Source organism: Aspergillus flavus, chromosome 7 (assembly GCF_009017415.1).
Source record: "Aspergillus flavus chromosome 7, complete sequence".
Taxonomy (NCBI): Eukaryota; Fungi; Ascomycota; class Eurotiomycetes; order Eurotiales; family Aspergillaceae; genus Aspergillus; species Aspergillus flavus.
This window is the reverse complement of record NC_092404.1, coordinates 1,846,944-1,874,515: the sequence shown is the minus strand read 5'-3', so window position 1 is coordinate 1,874,515 and position 27,572 is coordinate 1,846,944. Positions and strand designations below refer to the sequence as shown.

General features: G+C 48.4%; 15 protein-coding genes across 15 annotated transcripts; 7 read left to right on the top strand and 8 right to left on the bottom strand.

Moving 5' to 3' along the window:
- Positions 1-957: 957 nt before the first annotated feature.
- Positions 958-1,737, bottom strand: F9C07_5850 (putative lipopolysaccharide biosynthesis protein rffA; the record flags this gene model as incomplete). The annotated part of the gene is made up of 1 exon (XM_041287223.1): positions 958-1,737. One exon carries the CDS (start codon positions 1,735-1,737, stop codon positions 958-960), a length of 780 nt encoding a protein of 259 aa, XP_041150393.1.
- Positions 1,738-2,253: 516 nt separating this feature from the next.
- F9C07_2029943 (uncharacterized protein) lies at positions 2,254-3,328 on the top strand (the record flags this gene model as incomplete). Its single annotated transcript, XM_041294759.2, has 2 exons — positions 2,254-2,740; positions 2,805-3,328. Coding segments are annotated over 2 exons (1,011 nt in total), but the record flags the coding sequence as incomplete, so codon positions are not given.
- A 95-nt stretch (positions 3,329-3,423) lies between these two features.
- Positions 3,424-4,820, bottom strand: F9C07_2229698 (major facilitator superfamily domain-containing protein; the record flags this gene model as incomplete). The annotated part of the gene is made up of 2 exons (XM_041294741.1): positions 3,424-4,544; positions 4,610-4,820. 2 exons carry the CDS (start codon positions 4,818-4,820, stop codon positions 3,424-3,426), a joined length of 1,332 nt encoding a protein of 443 aa, XP_041150391.1.
- Positions 4,821-4,979: 159 nt separating this feature from the next.
- F9C07_5847 (uncharacterized protein) lies at positions 4,980-5,504 on the bottom strand (the record flags this gene model as incomplete). Its single annotated transcript, XM_071511406.1, has 3 exons — positions 4,980-5,124; positions 5,197-5,318; positions 5,400-5,504. 3 exons carry the CDS (start codon positions 5,502-5,504, stop codon positions 4,980-4,982), a joined length of 372 nt encoding a protein of 123 aa, XP_071367025.1.
- A 164-nt stretch (positions 5,505-5,668) lies between these two features.
- Positions 5,669-6,281, top strand: F9C07_5846 (uncharacterized protein; the record flags this gene model as incomplete). Its single annotated transcript, XM_041287226.2, has 2 exons — positions 5,669-5,852; positions 5,902-6,281. The coding sequence occupies 2 exons, from the start codon at positions 5,669-5,671 to the stop codon at positions 6,279-6,281; spliced, it is 564 nt and encodes a 187-aa protein (XP_041150390.2).
- A 919-nt stretch (positions 6,282-7,200) lies between these two features.
- F9C07_2229695 (NAD dependent epimerase/dehydratase) lies at positions 7,201-8,165 on the top strand (the record flags this gene model as incomplete). The annotated part of the gene is made up of 3 exons (XM_071509846.1): positions 7,201-7,313; positions 7,379-7,920; positions 7,975-8,165. The coding sequence occupies 3 exons, from the start codon at positions 7,201-7,203 to the stop codon at positions 8,163-8,165; spliced, it is 846 nt and encodes a 281-aa protein (XP_071367024.1).
- A 1,170-nt stretch (positions 8,166-9,335) lies between these two features.
- On the top strand, positions 9,336-10,624 carry F9C07_5844 (putative alpha/beta hydrolase). The gene is made up of 3 exons (XM_041294757.2): positions 9,336-9,849; positions 9,923-10,276; positions 10,340-10,624. Exons 1-3 carry the CDS (start codon positions 9,484-9,486, stop codon positions 10,511-10,513), a joined length of 894 nt encoding a protein of 297 aa, XP_041150388.1. The 5' UTR covers positions 9,336-9,483; the 3' UTR covers positions 10,514-10,624.
- A 433-nt stretch (positions 10,625-11,057) lies between these two features.
- F9C07_1868975 (uncharacterized protein) lies at positions 11,058-12,610 on the top strand. Its single transcript, XM_041294756.2, has 3 exons — positions 11,058-11,311; positions 11,369-11,847; positions 11,903-12,610. Exons 1-3 carry the CDS (start codon positions 11,156-11,158, stop codon positions 12,411-12,413), a joined length of 1,146 nt encoding a protein of 381 aa, XP_041150387.2. The 5' UTR covers positions 11,058-11,155; the 3' UTR covers positions 12,414-12,610.
- Positions 12,611-12,627: 17 nt separating this feature from the next.
- On the bottom strand, positions 12,628-13,677 carry F9C07_2210513 (uncharacterized protein; the record flags this gene model as incomplete). The annotated part of the gene is made up of 1 exon (XM_071509654.1): positions 12,628-13,677. The coding sequence occupies one exon, from the start codon at positions 13,675-13,677 to the stop codon at positions 12,667-12,669; it is 1,011 nt and encodes a 336-aa protein (XP_071367023.1). The 3' UTR covers positions 12,628-12,666.
- An 878-nt stretch (positions 13,678-14,555) lies between these two features.
- F9C07_2280997 (uncharacterized protein) lies at positions 14,556-15,219 on the top strand (the record flags this gene model as incomplete). Its single annotated transcript, XM_041294755.2, has 2 exons — positions 14,556-14,998; positions 15,070-15,219. Coding segments are annotated over exons 1-2 (501 nt in total), but the record flags the coding sequence as incomplete, so codon positions are not given.
- Positions 15,220-15,351: 132 nt separating this feature from the next.
- Positions 15,352-16,484, bottom strand: F9C07_2241741 (phosphotransferase enzyme family protein; the record flags this gene model as incomplete). Its single annotated transcript, XM_071510021.1, has 2 exons — positions 15,352-15,950; positions 16,016-16,484. The coding sequence occupies 2 exons, from the start codon at positions 16,482-16,484 to the stop codon at positions 15,730-15,732; spliced, it is 690 nt and encodes a 229-aa protein (XP_071367022.1). The 3' UTR covers positions 15,352-15,729.
- Positions 16,485-17,054: 570 nt separating this feature from the next.
- On the top strand, positions 17,055-18,967 carry F9C07_2280995 (heterokaryon incompatibility protein-domain-containing protein). The gene has a single exon (XM_041287225.2). It carries the CDS (start codon positions 17,227-17,229, stop codon positions 18,937-18,939), a length of 1,713 nt encoding a protein of 570 aa, XP_041150384.1. The 5' UTR covers positions 17,055-17,226; the 3' UTR covers positions 18,940-18,967.
- A 58-nt stretch (positions 18,968-19,025) lies between these two features.
- On the bottom strand, positions 19,026-20,124 carry F9C07_2280994 (uncharacterized protein). The gene has a single exon (XM_041287221.2). The coding sequence runs from the start codon at positions 19,964-19,966 to the stop codon at positions 19,199-19,201; it is 768 nt and encodes a 255-aa protein (XP_041150383.1). The 5' UTR covers positions 19,967-20,124; the 3' UTR covers positions 19,026-19,198.
- F9C07_2280993 (phytanoyl-CoA dioxygenase family protein) lies at positions 20,125-22,141 on the bottom strand. The gene has a single exon (XM_041287220.2). It carries the CDS (start codon positions 21,705-21,707, stop codon positions 20,493-20,495), a length of 1,215 nt encoding a protein of 404 aa, XP_041150382.1. The 5' UTR covers positions 21,708-22,141; the 3' UTR covers positions 20,125-20,492.
- On the bottom strand, positions 22,142-26,522 carry F9C07_2280992 (uncharacterized protein). The gene is made up of 3 exons (XM_041294767.2): positions 24,801-26,522; positions 24,193-24,511; positions 22,142-24,136 (listed from the first exon to the last, which is right to left on the bottom strand). The coding sequence occupies exons 1-3, from the start codon at positions 24,905-24,907 to the stop codon at positions 22,613-22,615; spliced, it is 1,950 nt and encodes a 649-aa protein (XP_041150381.1). The 5' UTR covers positions 24,908-26,522; the 3' UTR covers positions 22,142-22,612.
- Positions 26,523-27,572: the final 1,050 nt, after the last annotated feature.

The window sequence follows — 27,572 nt, the reverse complement described above, 5'->3', positions numbered from 1 at the left end:
CTGTCACAGGATCATATCCACGAGATTGGCAATAGAAGGGCATTGACTTGTCTGAGAGGTGTTTGGATTCGAATTTCAAAATGTCAAAATGCCAAGAATTTCATAAATCTTACATTGTCAAAGTTCTAATTTGCTTACTACGTGATAAAATGTTGGTCTAACTTTCTTCGTATAACCTTACTCCTCCAAAGGAAGAGGATATGGTCAAGGGACTTCCTCCTCTTACTTTTGTGGGTAGAAGAATTATCATGCATGTCCTTTGGAAAAAATGGGTTTATATACTAAATAGGCTCTAAGTGCTTTGTTACTCGACCATATGCGGGACTCGGATGCGACAGTATTAATGCGTATCTGGTTCATACAGGCCTGGTTTCCACCAGTGAAACATACAGCGCAAACAGTCTGCTGATGCTACTTCCAGTTCAACTTCGAAATATGTCGGGCATTAGTAAAACGGTATCTCCTGTTGAAACGGAATTGATCGGATGACCCTCGTCAATTGAATAGTGTTCCAGACTGTTCAAGGACTGTTCAAGAACCTGTTGAACGATGTCAAATTCGCTATATCTGCTTAATATCCTACATTACTTACGGCCTTGCCTCTGACTTTCACTACATCATTGAGATTGTGCTTCCCAGAATAGCAATATTGTGAACCGTTGCAGGCAGCCATCCAAAAACCTGCTAACACAACCTATTCAACTAAGCCACAAGTGACGGTTGTCTAACCTGCGTGTAGACTAAACACTACCCTCTGCTGTCTCACCCCAAAAAGCAAACATCTCCCGTATCACAACCTCCTGCGCCTCATCAGACAGCGCCAAATGCACCGGCAGCAGCAAGATTTGCGAGCTGGCGAGTGACGTAACACGGTCCTCTCCATGAAAGTGACCATGACTCCTACCAAATGGAGACGAGTGTAATGGCATGAACTGCGGATATACCTGAACTTTGGCCCTAGCCATATGCCGAATCAGATCCTCGCGCTGCGCCAGATCTATAACTCTGATATAGAACATTCAACCCCAGATCCAGCCACTGGTAGCTATCAACTTCACCGCGCATGAAGCGCGAACGGTTGGTCCCGTGGTTATAGAGGATCTCGGCTCGCTCAGCTAATACTGGATCATTGACTAGAAGGGCACCTCCTTGACCTCCGGCTGTAAAGTTCTTCTTTTCCTGAAAGCTGATGCAGCCGATGTTGCCTATAGTGCCGAGAATCTGGCCCTTATAGGTGGATGTGCATGCCATGGCTGCATCTTCGCAGACGAATAGTTGATGTCTTTTAGCGACCTTCATGATTTTGTCCATGTCGCATGCGACCCCGCCATAGTGAATGGGGATGATTGCTCGCGTCTTGGGTGTAATAGCCCTTTCGATAAGGTTCGCGTCGATGTTCATCGTGGCGTCGTCCAAATCTACAAACACAGGCACGGCGCCCCGCAGTGCGAATGCATTCACGGTTGTCACGTACGTATAGCTGGGGACAATCACCTCGTCGCCTGCTTGGATATCGGCAAGTATGGCGGCCATCTCCAGGGCGGAGGTGCAGGAAGAGACAACCAGTGCTCGTCCGTTATTTCCTCTCATGAACTGCTCCAGCCATTGTTCACACAGCCGGGTATATTTCCCCTTGCCGGAAAGGTTGTTCAGAGTGAGTACATCTTCAATATTGGCCAACTCGGTGCCAATAATGGTGGTGCAGGTCGTATGGATAGTATTGGTGCGCATATCCATCTTCGGAAGTGTTGCTTAGGTGAATCTTGTGTGACACGCAAAAGGTAACAGCCATAGTCGGGTGCACCATTTAAAACCAATATGCGGTGCAGAAAGCAGGAATCGAGTATTTTGAACCAAACTGGAAACACTCCATCGGAGAATATTTGGTGCCACAGGCGCAACCTGGCAGGTCTAACCACACTTTAGATACCTCTCAGCTGCAACCCGGCGCTGACACTCGGGAGATATAAATACGAATTCCGGGCGCATATGAGATAGAATACTTGAAGCTTCCATGGTAATTGTATCACTGACCACAATGGAAGAAACGTTCCAACTACGTTGGGGCATTCTAGGTACGCACCTATAATGCATCATAAACATGGTCGAGTACAGGAAGACCAAGATTAATACCTCTCAGGCACAGGACGCATTGCTGAGGGCATGTCTCTACCCTCGACTCTAAATTAAATCTCTCTGACAAGCGCAGAATTCGCAAAAGACCTACTCATCGACCCGGCCACAAGAGAATGACACGACATCGCCCACCTCCTATCCGGAGTAGCATCCTCTCGCTCAGAAGAAGTCGCCCAAGAATTTATAACTGTAGTCCAAGCCCCGTCCTACTGTCAAGCATACCGCAATTACTCCGATCTAGTTAACTGTCCTACCATCGATGTGATCTATATCGCGACGCCTCATTCCCACCACTTCCAGAATGCCATGCTAGCTCTCGAAGCGGGAAAGCATGTGCTATGTGAGAAAAATTTTACTGTAAATGCCGGACAAGCCAAGAAGCTCTCCACCGTGGCAGAAAAGAAGCAGCGGTTTCTCATGGAGGGACTATGGACAAGGTTCCTCCCTGTTAGTGTAGAGGTGCGTCAACTTCTCCAAGCTGGTGCCATAGGGACCGTCACCCGTGTCTTCGCAGATAACGGTCTGGGAATGGACCCATACAGTGACTTTCTTCCGGGCGATCGCATGGTTGTGAAAGAGCTGGCTGGTGGAGCGCTGTTGGACCGTGAGTTCAAATGTCCACCCGTAAAGCTATCTACTACGCTTATGACTGATGGTATATTAATCAGTTGGCGTCTATTCAATCCACTGGGTACTCCAGGCCATGCCCAAGACAAATCGTCGCCCAATTCAGATCCTCTCTACCACGACGGAATACGCCGTATCAGGAGTCGACGAGACAACTACTATCCTTATGAGATTCGCCCCTAGCACAGCAGATGGGCCTGAAATACAAGCCACGGCCAGTGCTAGTCTCCGCGCTATAACCGACCCAGATGGCGAGACCGCCGCGGTGCGCATCCAAGGCGATCAAGGCGAAACCCAAATCTACGGCTGGCCGTGGTGTCCGTCCCGGCTACGAGTCATTAGACGAGGACCCGGGATGAACAACCGGGGGACTATCAGCATCGACAAGACCGACCTTCTACCCGACGGCCTATATGGACTCTGCTTCGAGGCGGACGAAGTTGCACGCTGCATTTGCCAAGGTCTTCTAGAGAGTCCCGAGATGCCCTGGCTAGAGAGCATGATAGTAATGGAGATCATGGATACAGTGCGGCGGGAGAATAATCTCTGGTTCCCCGAGGAAATCGAGACATTGGAGTATCCTGTGACATTACCTTTCAAAACATCCTGAAAGTAGCATTCCTATTCGACAAATTATATAACCACTAGTACAAGTTATCCTCAAACATCCTCCCTCCCACAACCACTCCAACCACCCCGTCTCCCCGTAAAACCAACCACCAAACCAACCGCGACAAGACTAAGAACTCCCATCGAAACAGTCATAGCCCCCCAACCAGCCCACTTCCGAATATACCCCGCATAAAGCGGCCCCGCAAGAGTCCCAGCCGCAAAAGCAGCATTACTCAACCCATACGCCTGCGAATATGCACCCCTGGCACCAAAAACCCCCGGATGACGCTTCTCAACCGCCTCAGTTGCCATACTAATTTCTGTCATGAGAGCAGGCATGGCCAATGACACGCCGCACCCAAACCAAAATAAAAACAAACGCAGCAGCACCGAAGAAAAGATTGTATTCTGGTGAATCAAACCGAGAAGCATCAAGCTCGGTGCGGTGAGAACAAAGCCCAAAATAGCCGGCCGGAAAGGTCCGATTCGGTCCACGAAGTAACCGGCAAGGGGGGAAAGAATCATGAGAGGAAGGGAGTTAGAGAGAAAGACGATGGCTATTTGGCTGGATGTGTAGTGGAAGAGATCCTGGAGGAAAATTGGGAGGACGGCGTCGAGGGCTGTCATGAAGGTGTTTAGCATGCACATGCCTATCATGGCGATTAGGAAGCGGGGGGAGCGGAGGAGGATGAGTAGGGTTGGGGGTGAAGATTGTCCTTGTCCTTCTGTGCGATGGTGTAAAAGAGGTGACTGTTCAGACGATGGATGGTGTTCATGTTTACACCTGGGTGGTAAGGGTTGGAGAAGTCCACAGAGAATGATCTCGATAATTATAAGAGCGAATGCCGGGGCAAATACAGCCACATAGCTGGCTAAATCGTAGATTAAACCACCTATAATAGGACCGGCGAGGAGCCCGAGACTCAGACTCATGCTTGTGAAGCCTACGGCGCTCCCAATATGTTCACTTCCGACTGTGTCGAGAAGGAGACAGTAACCGATTGTGAAGACGCTGGAGGTGGAGAGTCCCTGGAGTACTCTGGCTAGAAGAAATAAAGGGAGAGAGGTTGTGAGGGCGGTTAATAGAGTGGCGCCGCCTACAGCGATGAGACCTAGTAGGAATGGGCCTTTTCTTGTCATTGAGTGGTCTCCTATCCAGCCGAAGAGTACTGCGGATTGGGATATTTCACGTTAGAGTGTTTTAGGGTTTTAAGGATGGGTTGTTGGCACGTACAAGACCCGAGAAAGATAGAGCCTCCATAGATAGCCAAAAAGGCCGAGGCCCAGAATTGAATATCATTCTCTGGCAAACCTATTCTTACCTTTAGGGCAAAGGGCAGCACGGGGACAACCAGTCCATAGAGAAAATTGTCGGTAAAGATAGCCACACAAACAACCAAGGTGACAAAGGCACTCGAAGACCGCCATTCCGTATGAGAGGTCATCTCGAACCGAATTATACGGTATTACATGGAAGAATGATCAATTGCTAAGGCAGTTGTCAAAAAGAAGACAGATAGATTCCCTACTTGGGGATTTCATTCCAGCTCACGTTAACGTAACATGCCGAACAGGTTAAAATCTACTACCCTGTCGTTCTCCACCTAACGAGCGACAAATCCAGCAATCAAGGTCAGGTGCTCGATCCGCTCTGTTCCGTCCAGTAACTCGTTGTCCTTGAAGGTTTGATACATTTGCTGTAACCAATCTCGTCCGTGGTGCTGCTCTAGTGCTTCAAGGTTTAGCCATCTATACGAGGGATAAGCTGCAATGGCCATAGTCACACTCACTTAGATGAAGATTACAGAGTAATTGGCTCACCGTTCAATGACTTTGAATACGACTACGACGTCATCGCCACGTGTCTCCGTGAGAAGGAAAGTAAGACATCCGATTTCTATGTCGGCAACACGGTCGACTGTTTGACGGAGAACCTCTCGAAGCTAGAAACAGAAATGGATACCCTTCATTAGCACTTGGCGACGGACAAAGAAATTATAAAGGCTTGATTATTCAAAACTGACAAGTTGCTCTTTCCCCGCCGCGGGACGAAGAGTCGCGATGAGATGGATCGGCGCCATAGTAAACCGGTTTTCTTCCATGCAGTCAATCCAGGGGCTCCTATACATATTTATTGAAGATCATGGCTTTGAAGGTCTGATCGCAATGTGATCCTGGACCGGCTGCGTCAATACGCATAAGGTTACACATTACTGTCCCAGCTAGAGAACCGGATCTGGTCACTGAACGCCGCAAACTCTAGTATTTTTGAGGAAAGGTTATATAGGGAACCATGAAGCATGGCGTTACCTGGTTACTTTGTCATTGCGACCCTTCCAAAATGTCCAGGATCATCAATACAGAGGAGCTAATCCGCAATGCGCCGTTCGAGCTCAGTAAGGCAGACAAGGTGGTCCTTACCACGACCGAAGAAGACTTTTTCCCGCATACTTGGGAGGATATTCAAGAAATAATTGGTCAGAAAACTCTCTCAAGTGTGGTATGAAGCTTGAATATCGTTAACAGTGTCAGCCGGTGGCGATACATCTCAGCTGAAGCGTACCCCTACTTATCTCCCCGATTACATCTTTTGGACCCGAGAGATCCAGGCCACATTCGGCTCAGTGACAAACTTCCTCGTAAAGACACGGTTACACTGGGGAAAGGAAGCCAACCATGCCGACATCCGTATCCCCTACCGCCACTACTCGGTTCCCTTCGCCGACCAGTCTGATTATCGCATTCTACGCAACGACTGGCCCTACGCCATGCCATCGGGCATGGTTCACCTCGTTGTGTGGCTGAAGACGCCTATACCTGTAGACGCAGAAGGTGACCCGACTACTGAATCCCGCCGGCTAGTTGCGGATTTTATCGACAGAACGTTTTGGATGCACATGAGCTGAGCGCATGCAGGGAATAACATCTAATGGTTCAAGAATAGAATAAAGTGGCAGAGCGTGCGTGCTCTTGAGCATATTCATGTTATTCTGAGGGATGTAGATGATGAGTTTGTGACAGAGCTGACGGGGCAAGGCCCCGCTGAAATCGAGTGCAAATCGTATTCTATCTCAGTGAACAGCAATTAGGGTTTCTCGTGTCCGGCATGGCTAGTGTGCCTCTCAATCCAGACATTATGCTACGCTAACGGAGGCCGAAATTCAGTGCAATGTAAAGGGAAATTATAAGCTGGTTTTTCCATCAGCTCAATATCCTCCGGTTGGGCACTTGTGGTCATACGCGTCCTCGACAACACGCGAGAAAGATGGTGCTCTCAAACTTAGATGAACATGCCGCACAAATCATACGTGATATGATTTGAACGCTAATCCCCAGATAGACTGGCTGGCTCTTGGTTCTGTACAACCTGTCTTGAAGTAAACCGGAGTCTCGAACCAGATTGTCTCTAATACTTCGCGGTCAACAATGAGTGACAAAGACTGATACATGTCAGAATATGTGTTCAAGCCGGCGGCTCCCTCAGGTAATACAGCAGCAAGATCTAGACATCCAGTCACGGCTTATACAATGGGTGATACAGATTTGAACATCTACTGCACAACCTAGTACGTGCAAACACTTCGACCTTGTTTCAACCCATGGCCTTTTGTTTACGCGCCCGTGCTATTGCATGGAGCGAGTATAAGCTCTTCTTGAACTAACCCAAGGTCTAAGATAGCGTTCAGTGATGATAAGGCGCAAGACCACCAAGCCCGTTGCTAAGAAATAAGCCGCGTGCTGGTTAGATAAAGAGTGGATTTCACTGTGGGCTAGATATTGAGTATTCGCATTAAGTGGTTTTGAGCTGAGCTTCAGCACGTCAATATGCATGCCTATTCTGATACACTTACAGATGGCATGATTCGTTCGGAGCATACGCAACTCAAGGGTGTGCCGGTGCCGAAGAGTATCCTGGTGACCGGGGGTGCCGGCTTCATGTGAGACTAGCAAGCACCTTCAACACCGAACTGGTAGCTTCGGAATTTGACTGACATGCGTGCAGCGGCGGCTGGTTCGTCCGGCATCTGTTGCAGACCTACGGCGACCGTTACGCCGTGACCTGCTTCGATAATCTCGACTACTGCGCCTCAGTAAACAAGTTCAAGGCTGTTTCCCAACTCTCGAACTTTCATTTCGTCAGAGGGAACGTTTGCACTCCAAAAGATGTAGAAAATGCGCTCCGCAACTATCACATTGACTCTATTGTCCATTTCGCTGCTAGGTCGCATGTTGATACATCACTCAACGGTTCTCTATCGTTTACACAAATCAATGTCATAGGCACTCAGGTGCTGCTAGAAGTTGCTCGGGAGCAAGGCTCGATCAGACGATTTATCCACGTATCCACTGATGAGGTATACGGTGAGAACGATGCTCAAAACCCTACTGCCTTCACCGAGGAGCAAAGCCTGCATCCCACAAATCCATACTCAGCGAGCAAAGCCGCGACTGAGATGATCATCCAAGCATACCGAAAGTCGTTTCACATACCACTCATTATTGTGCGATGTAATAATGTGTTCGGGCCACGTCAATATCCTGAGAGTACGTATTCTTAGACGCTATCATTAGTTGCCCTTTAATCAGAACCTGACTTAGAGCTGATCCCTCGATTCATTACCCTCTTGAACCAGAGAAGAAGAATGCCGTTCCATGGAGACGGCCGCACATCTCGCGCATTTTTATGGGCGGGTGATGCTGCAGAGGCACTTGACGTGATCTTCCACAAGGGAACCGATGGTGAGACGTACAATATCTCCTCTAACGACCACCTGCAGGTTGACAGGTAGCAGAGAAAATCTTTCGATGCTTGTATTCCGATGGGACATTATGGGTCGGACAACTGGATTGAGTTTGTTGCCGATCGCCCGGTCAATGATGATATGTACTGGACCGACGATTCCAAGCTGCGTGCACTTGGATGAACACAACGGACAAACTTTGACGAGGCGCTACGGGCGACTGTCGACTGGTATTGTCGGGACAGCGAGGGCTTTTGGCCAAATTATGAGGGCTTGGGTAGCACCTTTTTTGATGGTGATGTTATTGCTGAAGACGACTATATTTAAGCTGTGCGATTTATTATATCCACCGTCTCTGGTATAGTGGAGGTAACCGTATTGTTTATATCTTTTGTCAGCTATACATATCTTGAATGTTTGCTATAGTTCCTCCGCAATGAATTGATGAGAGGTTTTATTTATATGTAAAGTCCGTTTAATATACGCTATGGCATTCTGCGCAGGACCACTTCCCAACAGCCTGGTTATTATGGGTCTAGGAACCCAACAGAGGGCTGGCCGATCTGGGGCGGCTTTGGTATAATATATCTTAATATATTAACACCCCTGCTATAGAGTGGAGGAAAAGCGTTTGACAAAAGTCCATGCATGATTCGTTTTCTGCACCGGTAGAGATCTTCAACCCTGGGCACTTAGTTCTCTACTTTAAATCAGTATCTCGATTCACGCCATTGCTTTTCACGCAGCAATACAGCGTACATGGTGCTTCTCACCCAGTGATCCTAAATCAGAAAAAAGGAGCAAGATTGATCTTTCACATTCTTTGGTCTCTACTCCGTCCGCCTCACTTTGAAAATCTGCAGCCGCTTCGAGAAATTCACACATCACAAGTGGGCCCGGAGAAAACCAGTAGATTACTAGTGAAGATGGTTTCTATGCAGGGAGAATCTTCAGCAGACGGATTTACGACCTCCCGTTGTCCCGACGAGTGGAGCCGCCGGGGATGTCTCGGAAAATGTCCGGCAATAGCAGACGCGGTTGACAGCTTGACCTTTTAATTATAAGCTTAGGGCGGTCCCCGGATCAAAGAGCCGGCGCTGATCGAACCAGAAATGGAGCCAATGCCGACACCCCCGACGTGTCAATTGGTGATCAAACCCCCAAAGGTGGACGAATACGAGAACTCTGTTGAGATTTATGTTTTTCAGAGGGGAAAATCTTGAGGGGCTATGTGCCGAAGCGAGGTGGCATGTTTAATCTCCCCTTCGGTTTATGAATGATATGAGTCTGGCCTCGCCTGGGAATACGAGCTGAAATCACACACCATTGAATTCAGTTCACACTATTAATTCGAATATTCGCAGACATGGCGGCGACACAAACTATTCAAGTTCCCCACCTGGGCGGTATCAAGGCCGGTTATGCCCTCTCCAATGACCACTACGATCCCTCCAAGCCGACATGCGTTCTGATCAATTCTATGTGCATGACCGTCTCTCTCTACCATGATCAATTCAATAACAAGGAGCTGACCGACGCGATGAACCTCCTGGCCATTGAGCCATTGGGTCATGGCGCGACCAGTTGTCCCTCCGAACATTTTACCTACTGGGATTCGGCCATCATGGCATTACAGGTGATGGATCACTTTGGGATCCAGAAGGCATTCGCCCTGGGAACAAGCCAGGGAGGATGGATGGTGACCCGGATGGCACTTCTCGCACCAGACAGGGTAAGTTCGAGCTAATGCAGAGCCGAATTTAGTCCCTGCCAAGCCCAATAGGATTAACCTCGCATGTTACTAGATCCTCGGTCTCATGCCCCTGGGAACATCCATGGATTACGAATCAGCTGATTCTCGGTCCAAGGGATGCTGGGACCCCGCAGCCAGTTTGACAGCCTTCTATGACAAGTGGACGAGCCCTTTGGCCACACCTGACTTTGTTGTCGATGATGTTTGGTGCGGTCTGGTAGGAGGCATTGGCTTCGGGGCTGCGGCCACCGCGGAGAAATCTGCCTTCTGGACCCAAACCCTGAAAGAGGTGTACAAGGGTGATGAGGGACGAAAGAAGGTGCGCATGGCGCTCAATTGCCTCCTGGAGCGAGACGGACTGTTGCTCCGACTGAGGGACATCAAATGTCCTGTTTATTGGCTACAGGTGAGTGCCAGATTTATCTCCAATCGGCTCTAGTGGGCGATCTGTGCGTTAACACTAGATAAGGGCACTGAGGATACACCATTTGGAACCGTCGTTCCTGCGGAGCAAATCAAACTTTTCACTGCTTCCCCGGAGGCCAAATTGGTCATGATTGAGGGCGGTGCGCACTATCTGAACGCCACCAATCCGAAGGAGGTGAATGAGGCACTCTTGGAAATGGTCACCAAGTATCAATGAAGTGTTCTTGTGAAAGTCTTGCGAATAGGTACCGGATTGACAAATGTTTATATATGAAAGAAGAGCTAGGTAGCGTCAATGATTAGCTAGTGGTGTGTTCAAATATTTAGCCTGTAAAGTGTTTGCCACTTCTTGATGAACTTTGAAGAGGGATGTAGTACTTTTTACGTCTTGAGACGGTCGTGGAAGTTGCCAACTTTTCGTATTTTCTGATTTTTTCCAGCTAGGCAGAACCACGTGGATTATGCGTGACCCGCCGACTGTTCAGTTACTGGCCTGAGGACGCAAGTGGAGTCGCGGAGCAGCTGCCCAACCCGGTGTAGGCTAACGGTGACATGACAAACCCTAAAGCTACCGATTCCACGCCAGGTTTCTTGTCCTTGTCCCTGTGTCAAATCCAGGATTTCTAGAACCTCTCCCGAGCCCATGTCGATCCACAAATGCATGGGATCCACCTTTACACGCCATGTTTCATGCGGTGCGGAGGACAAGATTTGCTTCCGCGAATAAACATTACGACATCCGACGCAAGGGGGATTCCCGGGGTTTGCTCGTTCGCGTATATTAAACTAAACACTGCCTCCCAGGCTTTTCACGACTCGGTTGCGCGGCATCTGGCTCCATGGCATTGGGTTGCACCTCATGGAGAATGATCAGGGCGATCTACAGCAATGGTCGATAGCTACCACGGCCTCCGTCACGGTGCTGGCGTTCGTGACGGTTTGCCTCCGACTGCTTGCACGTTATGAAAGGAAGCAAAAGCTATGGTGGGACGACTACATGATCATATTTTCCATGGTGCGTATAAGCAGATCTGAATGAGATCTTTGTCTCATCATTATTGACTGTCCTTAGTTATGGAACCTAGTCGTTGTTGGATTTATTTACGCCATGATAAAAGAAGGAATGGGTCTTCATGCCGACACTATCCCAACGAGTAACGTCGTCATGATCGCGAAGTTCCTAGTCGTGGCCGAGATTCTTTACGTATTCAACCTCGTCTGGACCAAGCTCAGCATTTTACTCATGTACTACCGCATCTTCCGTTTTCCCTACTTCAAGACATGGGCATACATCATCGGCACCTTCGTCATTCTCTGGGTCATCTGCATCACATTCCTTTTCATCTTCATCTGCGTACCGGTCGAGAAACTATGGTATCCCCAAATCCCCGGCCGATGCATCAACCAAGTCGGGACATGGATCGCCAACGCCGTCTCAACAATCGCCACCGACATCGTTATCCTACTCCTCCCAATCCCCCAAGTCTGGAAGCTCCAACTCCGCCTCTCCGAGAAAATAGCCGTGTCAATAGCCTTCAGCCTCGGCTTCTTGTAAGCCTCCACCATCATCTATCTTTTTTAAATATAGTCAATCTAACCCCCACAGCGTGGTCTTCGCCTCCGCCTACCGCTTCTCAGTCCTCTTCACCTACACCGCAACCGACTCCTCCTACACCCTCGCCCCAACAGTCGGCTGGACCGCCATCGAAATGTCCGCCGGCATAGTCTCCGCCTGTCTCCCAACCCTCCGCCCCGCCCTCCGCTACATGGCCCGCAAACTAGGCCTCCACGGCCGACTCCCAGCCCTCTTCCAGAGCACAACAGGACAAATGTCCAAAACCTCGATTCCCGCCACCGGACCCTCCCGAACGGAAGACAGCACGGCCACTATTATCCAACACTCGGAGCGTCCGAAACGGCATTCGTTTTACCATTTACCGGATGAGACGGACTCGGCGGGGGAGCAGGGCCATTCGGATACGTCTTTTCGGCCGGATTATGCGAAGACGTATACGAATGTTTTGGGACCGAGGGTGAGTGGGAGGTTGAGTGGGGATGAGATTCCGTTGAATGGGATTAGGGTGGATAGGGAGTTTGTGCAGACGAGTAAGAGGTAGGGTTTGTATTGTATTATAGGGTTGTGGGTGTGATTTGTTATCATGAATGTAATGTTATGTTATGGACTTAGGCTACTGTGGTAAGGACAGCCATTTGTTTTAGTAAGAATAGTACAGCGACAGAATGACCGTAGATATTCCGACAAATCAAACATACAGACTCATATAATCCATTCTACCTAAATAATAAAAACCGCGAAAAGGTTCCATTTTCCGGACTACGATATTGTGCTATGCACAAAACCAAGGTAACTTACTTAAAGCCAGTATACCAACGATGAAAAGCAGACCAAGTGACAGAGCTCTGATACAACCAGCGTCTCACAGCACGATCACTAAAACTTCTCCCAAGATTGCGAACGCCTTGAACAACGGTAGACAGTCTTCCATGTAAACGAACGATTTGTTCAGCACGCATCGCACATAGAGAACAATTCGTTGTTGCCCAACACCATATTATCTCAATCAAAGTCCAGTCGGTACAAATATACACAGCATCCCCGTTACATCGAATGAAGGGTTCAGCCCTCCAATCGGGCAGTGGCGAGGGTCTGCGTAGGCGAACCTCATACCTCGTGTTGACAATAAAACAGAGGTCGTCATCCATAAGAAGGGCCATTGTGAGCTGAATGTTCGCGTCGGCATTATCCATCATAGAACATTGATGAAGAAGATAAGGCCGGCCTCGTTCATCGCGCGACAGCTGGAATATTCTAGCGTTTCCGTAAAAGTCACTGGAAGTATCAATGAATCCTGTTTTCAGCCATCGTTCTAGTCGCATTTGATGGCGGGGTGTCAGTGAAATGCAGCCGCATAGGTGCTCAATTCCAGCATTATCCATGCACTTTCGAAGACTCGGCTTTGGTAATAACCACAATCCGAACTCGGAGCGAGGATGGAGTTTGAGACGTCCGGAGCAGTATGCCCAGCGAGTATTTTGGAGGAGTGTGAGTACCTGGTTTCGTGGAATATGCGGTTCATTAGAGGGTATCTCGAACTTCTTGCTGGAGAACACTCTGGGGAAGCAAAGTCTCTCGTCGTCGAGGACTGAGCTGAAGAGTTGATACATGTGCTTGCAGGTTAGGGCGAAACATACTTGGCTTGGGAATGGGAGGAGAGAGAATATCAGTAGTAGGAGCTCGGTTGGTAGGTTCAGAATGTAAGGATCGAATCTGCGGTGCGTATGTTCATTTTTGCCAGTGGGGATATGTGAGTGGCAGACTGATCTAAGGAAGTGTCGCTTTGTCTTGCTGATAAGTGGCATCTTGTTGCTCGATCATGTATTCTTTGGACCTGTTTTAGATGCATTCATTACTTCGTTGATCAATGGGGATATGAGCAGGCTCTGAGGCAGCCAGTACAATGTAAAGCACTCACATAGCAATAGTCATCTTTCACATCCCCGATCAACTGAGCGCGCGGCAAGTGTTGACTTTACCATGAAGACTTTATGACGTGACTTGAATTCATCTTATCTACTCTGACAATTCCTGGTTTACCACCTATCTTTATGAAAAGCCACTGCGCCAGTTAATCTAATTCAATGCTGACGATTATAATGCCTTTGACATTGAACACATATCTCCAATTTAGAATGCATACAAAGGGTATTAGACATGGTCAAAGGGCGAAAGGATGGATATGATATTGCATGACCTATAACACAGGAATAGACAACTGCCAACTGGTAACTTTGCCAACGGGTATGCTGAACTTCAATTTGAAAAGAGCAGTTGATCATGTTCTTTCCTAGGCTCTAATCAAAGTAGGCAAACCCCCATTAACGCCGGCGTAGGCAAGTCTTCCCCGGGACTGATGTAGGGTAAGCGCACTATATGATATTTACATGTTCTATTTTATGTAACTATCGTAACCTTGGGCTCTTTTTAGGAAGTGAAGGGCCCAATTCCTTGCTAAAGACCCAAAGCAGCATAGAAGGACTATTCATTGTATGCAGAACAAAAGTCTGATGCCTAACAAAGCCGCGCGGTCATTGACGTATCTAATGGTGAATAGTGTAGACTCATTCATGGAAGAGCCGAAGTGCATACTGCTATGATTCAATCTCGGCGTAGATGCCTACTCATCGTCTCAACCCATCAGATTTAACGTCTTCAAACCGACGTATATCTACCTTCTATCCCCGAATCCTAACAATATCAACGACCCCAAATCACACATTAAGCTTACATTACAAAAGCACTCATACGCACACCAAGCCCAAGGAACCCAAAATGGCACCACGTACCATCTGCCTCATCTCAACCAGGTCCTCAAAAACCCAACGAGCCCACTTCGCAATCTGGGTTCCATCAGCTCAACAACCCACAAGCGGCAGCCTAATCAACGTCGTTGGCGCACCGATGATCGGCTTCGCCCACGAATTTAAAAGATGCTATGACCCGGCCGGAAGCACCGAACCATACGAAATATGGCCGATTGGCGAGGTCGACTCCGCACATATTTTTGACTGGCCGGAGGGGGGTTGCAATATACGTACTGATCCTAAAGGGGACCTGGAGATTGCTGCCGCACAGGTGCCGGCACCGGGGGTTAGTCGGGATTTCATGGCGCCTGTTGATGATGTATGTTCGTTTATCTTTTGTGGTGTCTGGTATTGTTGGGTTGTTTGTTGCTGACTTTTGAGATGATGCAGACTACGAATAGGAGGTGTCAGGAATGGACGATGGATTATGTGCGTTATTTGGTTGCGAAGGGAAATATTGGGGCTGAGGCGATTGAAATCGTTCAATCTAAGCGCGATCCTCCTACACATGGGATTGGTCTACGGCGAGTGGCTCCGCAGCTGGGGAACGGATGTTGAGGAGAGGTCTGATGATGTTGGGATCCGCAGTTTGGCCTCTTAGGGTATGGATTTGGGCGTGATAGATCATCGAACTAAGGAATTGACGGCATACCAGGGCAAATGAATCTATGGGTAACTGAAATGTGCAACTGGCCAGGCTATTTGAAGCAAGCGTAACCATAAGTCAGTCTGAAATTACATTGTAGCGACTATATCAGCGAGTTGAGCTGCTGCGCCACAACTATCCTCGCCTGCTTTCAAGTAAAACTACTGAGTTGTTCTGTTGAAATTCACACGTAATGAAACTGGACACAGGCCATGCTAATATGCATAAGACTTCAGAACATAGAGTTAGTCGGTCCCCATAGCCATGCAATAATCAGAAAAAAACAGTGTACGCATCCGTACGAGGCTGTAAAACTTGTCGACATAATCCTTGCGCCACTCACCATCCCAGCACGTATAGAAGGCTTTGCAGTATTCCCAGTAATCCGGATACCAGCCCGCTTGCTACCAGTTCACAATAACAATCTGAACCGGAGCGAAGGAGGATACGATGATATTTCGCCGTTCTAGCTCTGCATGGGTAAACTTTATGTCCCCATTATCCGGAAGTAAACCACGATTGGGATAAGCGAACCAGTCGTTGAACTCTTTGATACTGGGAAATGGTCCAGCTAACAGCCGGCTCATGAACACGTAGTCTGGAAGACACTCTCGATTGATTGATCCTGAACAGGAGCTAGTTAGTGAATATTGAAACGTTCAGCTTATGATTTCGGTCTTACCGATAAACTGATCAGAGGGGTCTTGCTCGAGTTGCCGCAGAGTCTCCCAATCCGTGATAGTTGATCAGAGATGGCCCTCTTCTCCACAGTGCCTAGACGATTCCAGCACTCGTCGAGTGTTGGTCCTTCGATGAGCTCCATATATATGAACACATAGTCTTCATCATCGACCCGCCAGCCAAAAAGCTCAGGCACTGGAACTTTGTCATGAAAAACCTTTTTGACCATCCACAGATTCAGTGCCTCGACAATTGCCACATAAAGACCGAATTTGACAATCAGGTTGAGATTTCTAAATTCGATAGAAGTTGGTTGCCAGCTTGTATCGATATCTTTGGACAAAGCCCTGACCTGGGCAGGTGTTGGGAGGTGGCGGTTTGGGCTGGTGGTGAAGAATGAGGTATCAGTAAAGTCGATCTCTTTCTTCGTGGTGTCAGGTAAGTCCAAGGATATGAGCTGTTTTCCCAGTCTATACATAACCGTTTTAGAAGACGCGAACCTTTCTTAGTGGGAAGCGTGAACAATTTTGGGAGAAGAATGGAGGAAGAATGGAGCCTAGCAGGATGAGAGTTCACGGTGTTTGTACCTCAAGTTTAACACACGGCTGGAGACCAAGGCAAACACACATAGAGACCTACATAGAAACCCTGAAGCCTAAAGGCTGTATTCACCAAGTTGTACCTACCCATACTAAGTCCTTACCTCTTCACCGTGAGTTACAAATACGAGGACTTCAGAGGCACGGGTTGAGCAGACCTTTTCAACAACGCTCTAGGGTGATATATGCCCATTACTGGTCACAATGTACCCAAGGCATAATACTCCCATGGCGGGGAATAACTGGTGAAATGTGGAGAAAACAATAACCGTGAAAGCCAAAGAGCGTAATCGTAATACTTGCTTCAGAGAAACACGAAGTATGAAAAAGGTCCGGATAGACACATCTGTGTCAGTGAATACAGGACAGTTCTTAGTTGCAGACCCGTTGTATACCCAACATCAGGAAGCATTATCCAGCGCTCTAGATTGGTTAGGGGCGTCAAGTCACTAATGCGAAGCCACGTGAGTTGAGTCCAGCCTTGTCGAGCTCTTACAACCCCACCATTACTTAGCAGCGTCCAACTTCCTCCCAGCATATACATCCACATCTCACTCACTTCTGTCTCTTCCCTGGTTATTTTTCTTGCTACCTCTCGTATAAATATAGCCATATAACAAGATGCGTCTACTGCGCACCCATACCATTGAATTGGTGGAGTTTCCGCCAGACCGCATCCCCAGATATGCAATTCTGTCCCACACCTGGGGAGAGGAGGAGGTTCTTTTCACAGATATGCAACATCACACAGGACAGACAAAATCCGCATGGTCAAAAGTTCAAGGAGCATGTGCGCAAGCGCGGGCGGATCGGTTTGGCTACATCTGGATTGATACCTGCTGCATCGACAAGAGCAGCAGTGCAGAGCTATCCGAGGCGATCAATTCCATGTTCACGTGGTATGAAAACGCTGCAATCTGTTACGCGTATCTTTCCGACGTCACGATGAGAGAAGGGCATTCTGGAGCAGAAGTGAATACTGCCGAGTTTGAACAAAGCAGATGGTTCACTCGTGGATGGACCCTACAGGAGCTGCTGGCTCCCTCTGAGGTTGTGTTCTTCTCCAGAGATTGGGTCCATTTTGGAGAGCGAAGCAGCTTGACTAACTGGCTGATGGATATCACACGTATTGACGAGGCCGTTCTAAGAAATAAAGTACGGCTTTTAGAGAGTAGACCGCTTTTCCAGAGGAGTATAGCGCAACGCATGTCATGGGCTGCTAGGCGGCAAACTACCCGACCAGAGGACATGGCCTACTGCCTGATGGGAATATTTTCTGTCAATATGCCCATGCTATACGGCGAAGGAGGAAAGAAAGCTTTTCTTCGCCTACAGGAAGAGATCATGAAGCAATCGGACGATCAGACCATCTTTGCTTGGACTGACAAGAGCGCGTCCAGGTACCGCCTTAGTGGTCTACTCGCAACAACCCCAGCGCACTTTGAAGATAGCCAGGACATCATAGCTTACCGGCAATTGGAGCCTACTCCACCATATGCAATGACGAACAGGGGCTTGCGTATTGATTTGCCACTTCACGATCTCCAGCCAGACCTACGGGGGCACGACATCATAGCACTGCTTCGTTGCGGCATTTCCCAAGACATCAAGGGCCAAACCGGATACAAGTTCTTGGCTATATGTCTAACCCGGCTTTCAACTTTTGATAATAGGTACGCCAGACAAGATCTTGGGCTCCTATTAAGGGAGTCAGTCTCCAGCCGTATGCAAACCATATACGTGCCCCAAACAACTTTCGACGAGGATATGAAAGGACCATTAGGTCATGTCATCTTTAATATATCGGGCTACGCACATTCGTCCCGATACCGTCTGCCCCATTACCGCCTGATACGGATCGTGTCTCCCACAGTGGACAGGGATGTAGAGAAGATACATTTAGACTTGACATCGCCACCCACCGAAAACGAAAATTGGCTAGTTTTCTCAAGCCTGAACCCTACTGGAACACACGGTACCATATTGGCCTTCCTTATTTGGCAAGACCCGAATAAGAATAAACCTCAGATCGTGGTTATAGTAGGGTCATCGCCAGACTTCGGTCTAGGCTTTGATGCTACACGCTATTCAGACAGTGACAGTAAGAGATTCAACTTTGACGAACTTCAAATCCTGGTCGGCGAGAAATCAAATCTCCAACCTATGGGGCAAAAGGTCAAAGTAGACGATCTCATTGTGTGTGTAGAAGCAGATGAATATCCCACAGACGGTTCAGAAACCATTCCCAGTCATTACTGGCTACACATATCCATAAAGGAGCAACAAGAAGGAACAACTTCCGCACTAAAGAAATTCTTAGGAGTTCTCTTTTAGATCAATCTAAAATTATTCTAACATCCATTTACTTTTTAGACTAAGAAGTACTATTGATTAATCTCTATATTATAGATTCTTCAGCGGTATACTGTCAAAATGTCACAACTAGTATACTGTCAAAATGTCACAACTAGTTACCATAAATTCTGCCTTACCGGCGAGGTACTTGTAGATACTATACCTAGATATTTAATAGGTAAGAGATCATGATTATCGGATAGATAATCACCAGCTCACATCCCACCACCAACCCAATCTATACAAAAGATCCCTTCACAACCCTCGCCGCTTCATCATGACACCTCCCCAACCGATTCCTCCCCCTCCAATTCCCCTCATCCTCAATCTCCCCCGAATCCCACCTCAACCCAACCCCCCAAACCCGATCTCTCACACTCCCCTCCACAAACCTCCGTCCCCCACTCGCAAGATACACCTCCCTCAAAGCAGGATCCACCTCCGCCCTCGCCACACACCCCGCAATCACAATAACCTCACTCGCAAACTCCCAAACATCCTCCCTGAACCCCTCCGCACAGCGCCCCAAAGCCTTCTGTACCCTCGGCTGCCTCGTCCTCAACACACTCGCAACTGTCGAATCCCATATCGCCTTTTCCCTGATACACTCAGGTAAAGGTTCAGAAATCCCCAAAGCAACAGCCCTCACACCCTCAAACTCCTCATCCGAGATATCCACCCCCGAATCCAACCCGGGTATATCCTCAAATAACCACCCCTTCATGGCCATCATCCATTGCTCGCCGCAGGTGAAGGACCAGGAGCTTATTAGCCTTGTTACGGCGGATTGGGGAGATGGGTGGGGGATGCCGAGGGCGTCGAGGTCGGGGAGACAGAGGGTTAGGGCTCTGTGGCCCGGGAAGGGGGGCGTGCTGGGATGCCAGTTTGAGAGGGGGCCGGAGTGGAAGAAGATGTGGGTTGGGGTTGTGCGGATGTGGGGGTTTTGTTTTAGGGGGTCCTTGTCTTGGTTTTGTTGTTGTTGGGAGGTTTTTGTTTTGCGTGGCATTTTGGGAGTTGGTGTAGATGTGGTTGCAGTGGTTTCGTGGTGTAGTGGTGGAATTGTAGTTTGGGGTGGGTGTTGGCTTAGATGTGTTGGGTTTATATAGAGATCTGGTTTGAGGCTTGGATCAGGGCTTTATGATGAGTTTATATCTGGTTGAGTAATGTAGAGTTCGTATCTTGAGGTTGGAGTCATCGGTTTGTTGTTGATTTCGTATTTGCGGGACTGGTGAGTCATGAGGTGATCTTACCTTTGACTCGTGGCTGTGTTGTTGTTTGACACTATTCCGTAGATGTGAGTGTATGTATCCATTCAGATGTGAATTCTGTATGTATATATCGATATAGTATATTCTATAGTCCACGTACTTACACCTATTCCAAACTATATCAGATAGTAAGTCACGGAAATATTTTCCGTAGAATCTATACTCAGTATATACCATATCGAATTGACTATCGCTAAATCAACCAACATCATAAATCACATATACCACATACTATATATTAATCCCAACCCAACAAATAAAATACTAAGCCCAAGAATCCGCCCTCATCTTCCTCAACTCCTCGACAGCCCTCTCAGTCCCCCACCCCTCCCTCAACCCCCTAACAATAATCTCCTGCTCACTCTCCGGCGCCATGCCATTCGGCGCCGGCGGCCTTTTATCCAAATTCGTCGGAAACGGATACCCATCCGCAACAGCCTTGACAAAATTCTCCAACCCCCTATCCACCTCCCCAGCATGCTTAAACCTCTCCAACAACGTCCCCCAACACCTCTCCACAATCGGCACGACATCAATACTTTCCATCGCCTTCCCCAACCCACTACTGATCTGCAGCAAGTTGGCCTTGCGATGAAACCCCCCATCAGGAGTGGGTTCGGTCTCATTCGCACCCGCGGCATGGAAAACAGCCGGGTTAAAAAACAGCCCGTCACCGAACTCCAACGGTAAAGCTACATATTTCTCCTGGAAGAAAGCCCTGAAGTCTTCCCGTCGCCAGGCGAGATACCCTGGTTCATAGGTCTGGCTGAACGGCAAGAACCGAGTCGGTCCGCTCTGTAGCGGCATGTCGCTATGCGCGACCGCGCCCTGGAGAGTCAGATGCTGGCTCGCGAGCTGGATATTCCTTGGAAAGGAAGCACAGGTCTGCAGATCCTGGAAGCCGAGATGGTAATCGCGGTGACTGTCCTGGGCTGCGCCGCCGGGTTTGACGACGTTGACTTGTGCGGTGACGCGGTAGGCGGGGCCGAGCCAGGTTTCGCTGACGAGGCGGAGCCAGGGGTTGGAGTAGTAATTGATGAAGGAGGAAGGGTCTTCGAGGGCGTGTTTGCTGAAGGAGTTCCAGATGCGGTCGTTTTTGCCGCTCGCGGCGAAGTGGTCGCCTTTTTTGGTGCTGGAGGCGCGTTCGCGGGTGATGATGCTTGTGAAGGCTTGGTTGGTCGTGTTGAGGGTGTCGGCATATTGGGTTGGGTCGTACATGCCTTTTAGGACGAGGATGCCGGGTCCTGTGCTTAGGATGTGGTACCATTCGTCTTGCAGGGTGGTGGTGAGGGAGGTGTTTTGGAGGTCCAGGGTGCGGGCATCGTAGATGGGGATGTTGTGGTCTATGGATGCTGCGAGTGGGTAGGTGGATTTGTCGGTGGTTTGGGAGCAGATTTTCTTGAAGTCTTCCAGATTGGGGGTTTCAATCTGGAATAGTCGGCTGGGGACGGTTTTGTGGGTTCCGTTTGGAACTGTCATTGTGCTTTGAGGTTGGTTGTAGTTTGTGAGAAGAAATCGAATGGGTACGATGCACGGGCTTATATATTGGTCGATGGGAGTACAATTCCGAAAATGAAGTCACTGGCGTCCTTTGCACAGAATTTCCGAAACGCAAGATCTTGAGGATTTAATGTGGGGAGCAGCTTAGTCGGCGGTTCTGACTGCCTCAACTCTACAACTTCCATCCACTAGTGCTCAACGATAGCCAATCATATCTATATCGCCAATATAAAAAATCCGGAGAAATGCCCAAGTACCAAGACTCCCCATATGCGGCCTCAGGTATGGAGGACGGAAACCAATCTCCGGCGTGATGACTAACCCCCTGTACAAGACCTGGAAACAGCTTCATGGGGAAGAAAGGGAGGTTCCCATATTCGAAAAAGACACTCGTCTACTACAAGGACTGTCGATCTCTCGTGTTAAACCACACAATATGTACTTCGTCATGCATTCCCGTCATCATCATAGAAGTATTAATACACATGTACAATTAATCCCTCCATGACACCCCCAACAAGCCACAGAATGACAGGGTAAAGAAGATTACAGCCGGCCAAAGGCAACAATTCATCACAATATGCCCCCGTGAATCCAGCAGAACAGCACAAATAAGGGGACCACATGCAAACAAAGTAACGGGAAATGAGAAATCCGAGCACCGTGACAAAGATGAACAATGAAGAAGACTGTGCTATATCTCTTCCAAGCAATGTTATATTCAAAGGAAGCCCATCCCGTGCAAATTCTATTAATGACCCGAATTTTCGCCCGAAAAGTCAAACAACCTTGCAAGATGGAACGATGGGAGAAGAAGAAAGGGGGAAAAAAGAAGAAATAAAAAAAAATGCAGTATACTCGCTCGTAGATCAACAATTCTTGCTTCATGCATTCATCATGACAATCCCGACATCAGGGTTCAACGCGCCATCGGTCGAGGCCAACTGACTGACTTGATTCGACTCACTGAGAATCAGACGGTTCTCCGAAAGGGTCTCCACAAGTGTGTTCGGTCGTCCAGCGACGGTGAAGAGAACCTTCAGCAGCACATCCTGATTTTGGCTCCCATCCGCCGTTGGGGCCGTCTGATGTCTCGTGTGGGTCGAAAGCGTTCGAACGAGGGACCGGATCGGTCCATCGGTCGAGGAATCTTCGAGGACATCGAGGCCGTCAATGACGCAAACGAGAACGGGAGGGGCCAGGTACAAAAGCATGTCAATTAGCGAGAGCACCTCCTTCCAGCTAGTCATCGTGCCATTTAGCGCGCTGAAGCGTTCCGTATTTAGATTGCACGCGGCGTGGCCTTCCAACACCGGAGGCAAGTAATCAATTAATTGTCGAATGAGGCTATAAGCGAGCGATATAAGACCTTGTTCGAACAAGGTCATCCCACTTCGTTCTTCGGTGGGGAGGGAGCAAAAGTGAGAGATGACAGGTAATTTCGCCTTCCGAGCAAAGGTGGCGTAACAGGCCGAGATGAGGGCGACCGGGCTAGGAAAGGCAGTGGTTGGGGAGCCACCAATGGCGAGTACTTGGGAATGAACATTGGTGGCCCATTGCTGCAAGCATTCCACAACACTGTCCTCGGCAATCACATCGACATCGGAATCGAGATCGGTCACTTGGTCGTCGTTCCGGAAAAAGTCCTGAAGGTGCTTCGAGGCGAGCTGCAGCTCTACTCGAGTATATTTGTGTTTAGGCCCTGAGGACCATTTGTATCTGGAAGTTTCTTGGGACGTTATCAATGTCAGTTCCGACGGCAGGTCTGTCCCGAGGTCACCACCCTGCATACCTATGTCCTGTGCGACCGTCGTCGTTAAGCAGGCGATACCGCTGTTTTGCTGGGTGACAGACCGAAGCCGCTGGCTGGTCAAGTCGAGCATCTGCAAGAGAAGTAGGTGGCTTTCGGCCCTTAGCTGGAGTCGCTCCGCCGCATCGTGTTGAATTTCCCATATCAACTGACGGGTCATGGCGCTCTGAGCTATAAGCCGACGGTCCCATTTTTGAAGGCCGACTTGGCTTAATCTCGTCTCCTCCCAGAGATAGAGGTCACTGCTCTGCATAATTTTCCGCTTCTTTTCGTACTTCGGGTCGTCCATGTCCATGCCATCGATCAGTCCACCGATGATGTGGATCGCGCTGCTTCGAATGCTCCAGATGAGATACCGAAAGTTCAAGTATACATCTTGGTGCAAGCACTCTAGAAGACGACACTTGGACCTTCGCACATACCAGTCCATCAACTCCCCCAGGAAGAAGAAAGTCAAAGAATAAAATTTCGCAATAGAGGTGATTGAATCCGTGGTGAAAGCTAGTCCATGACTTCCAGGTGGTAGGCAAATCGATTGATTGACTTTGACTAGAGCCCGGATGACGCCTTCCATGATTCTAGGATAACTTGCCGACGCCTGCCAAGCCTGTTTAGCATGCGGTTTGAGCTCGAAGGCCAGTCGCAAAAGCTCACCTTTATGATCGACTGCAGGACACCATAGAAGAGGGATCGGTAGGACTCGTTCTTGGGAAGAGTCGTCAACAATACTGCGTGGGGTTCTATGGTTTCCAGAAACGTGTCGCAGAGCGTCATTGAGCGGCTAAATACTTGCTGCCTCGGGTGAGACAGCCACCGAGTCTGCACGTTGCGTACCACCACCCGGACATCCTGAGACGTCTGTGGTCGTTCCTGAAATTCGACATGATCTGCAAGAGGAAGGTTTTCTTGAAATCTCTTCCAAGACTGGGTCAATTCGTTGTACTCCACATCGAGTATCGCAATCACCGGGTGTCTGTGACGGTATTAGCCATTTAATAGCCTATGGGTAAAGATCGACGGTGGATGTATGCGATCCAATCAGCTGAGCTTTGATGTTAAAAACGAGAGGCGACCGGGCGAGGAGGTATGTGTGTGCCGATCATTGAATTTTATATTTCAAAAGTGGAAAGGAAGATAGGAGGGGAAGAATGAGGGGGAAACAAGGGGAATCGCGATGAGATCAAAAGAGATGGAAAATAACTCAAAAATAAAATAAAATCCATTGAAAAAGAACGGGGAAAAAAAGGTAGAACAAGCCTTACTGTGAAAGAGGTCTTTTCTCGAAACGTTTTCTCCAAATACTGGCGGCGAATTGATCGTCCTCAGCAGATGGAGGGGCTGCTGGGACGAGGGAGGTTGGAGGCGGCATTCTGCAGCGCTGGAAGTCAAAGCGTCGACTCTCCCTGTTCAAGGCCGGAAGCACAGGAGAACGATTGTCTTGCCAACCGAGTCGATGCGGTCATGTCAGGGGAGGGTTAGGAGAAATAAACCAAAAAGGAAAAAAGAAAGGAAAAGTCCAGACAAATGCACTGGTTGACCATTCAGCAAGAGTGAGATAAGATGTGTGCTTGGATTTCAGGGGTGGTCTGATGTTTGTCGGGTTGGTGGTGTTGGTGAGGGTGGTTGATTGATATGGCGATGATTTGGCTTTTGTCGGCTTCTGCTTCTAGTCCTCTTTTCTCTTTGTCCGCTGTTTACCGGTTCATCGCCATGTTGTGCATAGTTAAGGTGAAAGCAACGGGTAGACCCGCTCAAAAGACACGACCGATTTCTTTTTCCCTTTTGAGGACTGCGGGAGACGTTGAAATAAATGAAATGAGGGGGAAGGAGGAGGAGGACAAGGGCATCACCAGAGGAATCGATAGAATAAAAGAGGGAGAGGAGGAACAGGAAAAGGAAGAGAGAGAGCGAGTAGCGAGAGAAAAGAGAGAGTAAGCCCAAGAAAGTCAGTAACTGCTGCTTGTACTCAGAATGGGAAGTGAATTAACATCGTGATTTTTTTTCCCTCTGGTTTTCTTGCTACTTCTTCCCACACACACACACCTCCACCCACACACAATAAGGGTCTCTAAAATAATAAGAAAGAATTTCCCTTCTTTTATTTTCTTTTTATCCTTTCTCTGGCGTGTCTCTCCTTTTAATCATTATTCCACTTTAGTTTTCTACCTCCCGATTTAAGTTTGTTTTTGATGTGCTTTGATTCCTTTTCCGTTCCACTTTTGAATTTTTTTTCTTCTTTTCTCTCTTAATTCTTTTAAGTGTTTAATTTATGTCTGTCTCACTCCTACTTTAATTCTCCCGTCTCTTCCCTGTCGACCTTCCCGATCTGCTCAAATAGATCAATTTGTCTGAATGAGCCGGGGGGTGGGGGGAAATCTTCAGTCAATGGTTATGAATTGGGAATGAAGAGTGACCCTCAAGCAGGGAACCTTGCACGCCTCCCTGTCGCTGCGGGCCAATCGTCGTCCCCAGTTCAGCGGAGTCATTGGTGGTCTGGTGTTCGAGGCCTCAAATAGAAGCGGGGATGTGCTGATGGGTAAATATTCCAGGCCCTCGTACTAGCCTATGGGACCGTGCTACTAATTTTGGCCCAGTCCGGTATGGTTCCCTCTTTCTTTTCTTTTTGTTCTGTTTCTTTTTAGTCTACTCTTTGGCCATGATTTTCCTTTATTGATCGGTTTTTCTTTTCTTTTCTTTTTCTTATTGTAGATTCTGGGGGAACAAGACATGAGTCCGGGCCTATTGCAAATCATGAACGGCTTTTTTTTATTATTATTATTTGATTTTTTTTTTATATTTTCTTTTTCTTTCCCTGCGGTTTTAGATATGCTTGTGGGCCACCCGATCTGTCAAATTAATATCCATCTCTTCTGTTCTTTGTCTGTGCTCCCCGTCTCTCCTTTTATTATTATTATTTTTTTTTTATCAATTTCTTTTCTCGTTTCTTGCCCTCTCCTATGTACCCTTTTCTCTCTCTCTCACGTTGCGCAACACTAATCAAACCAGATACCCACCTTCAGGATTGATAACCATGTCGCTTTCCCCTGTCCCTTTTTTTTTTTTTAAAAAAAAAAAAAAAAATTGCTGGCATCTGACCGAGTCATCAGTGAGTGATGCCTGCTGATCGAGAGGGATTTCAAGTCTCTGAACAAAGCCGACGAAAACCGCCAGATTGGTTTTAAAACCCTCGCAACCACTTTCTTTGTTGAGGTGCATACACTTTCATGCATCCGAGTCTTTTCAAATTATCCTCTCATTTCTTTTTTCCATTTAGCCTCCCTGGGCATATCTGGTTGGCCGCCCTGGGGGAAAGGAGCTCCATGAGGTTTAGTTCTGGACTGTACCTTACCTTCGGTCCTAACCTTCCTTACCAGTAGTAGCATAGCCCATGAAATCCCATAGTCTCCATTCACGGGAATGTCACCACCACCGCCACCACCATGGGATTCACCATCCTGTCATCCCACAACCTTTAGGTTTTGATGATCGTGTCGGAGTCTGGGAAGCAACCTACACACGGACCAAGCGTTGCTGTCATGGAGGGTCGAGACCCATACCTCCCACCAATCGTCGTCACCTGATGGGGAACCCATCAGTCCACAGAAAGCTCGTTCTCAACTATGCCAAGATTGGGCCGTGTGGATTCCCTTACGACTCTTGCACGTCTGGTGCAGCTGGACTATCAGACGCCTCATCTGGTCTCTGATATCCGTGCCTCAACCCAGTGTCCTTCCCTTTAAAAAGCACCCCTGATTTCAAATACGAGGTGGGATAAACAAACTGCCGCGAGAAAGGGGAGCCTGATAAAACCTCGCTCCAGACCTTCCCTCTGGTCGATGAAAACGACTCCAGAACATGTCACACAAACCCTTCCCAGCTCTGACTTGGTTCCCGTTTCCTGTCGCCTCCACTACTCACGCATCCTTTGCAGCGTCTCACGGACCTCCTCCAGACCCTCTTTCAGACAGGTCAACTGTCAGCTCTGCAGGCCACATTGACCTGTGTGGGTTTCATGAGTATACCGGTGAACAGTA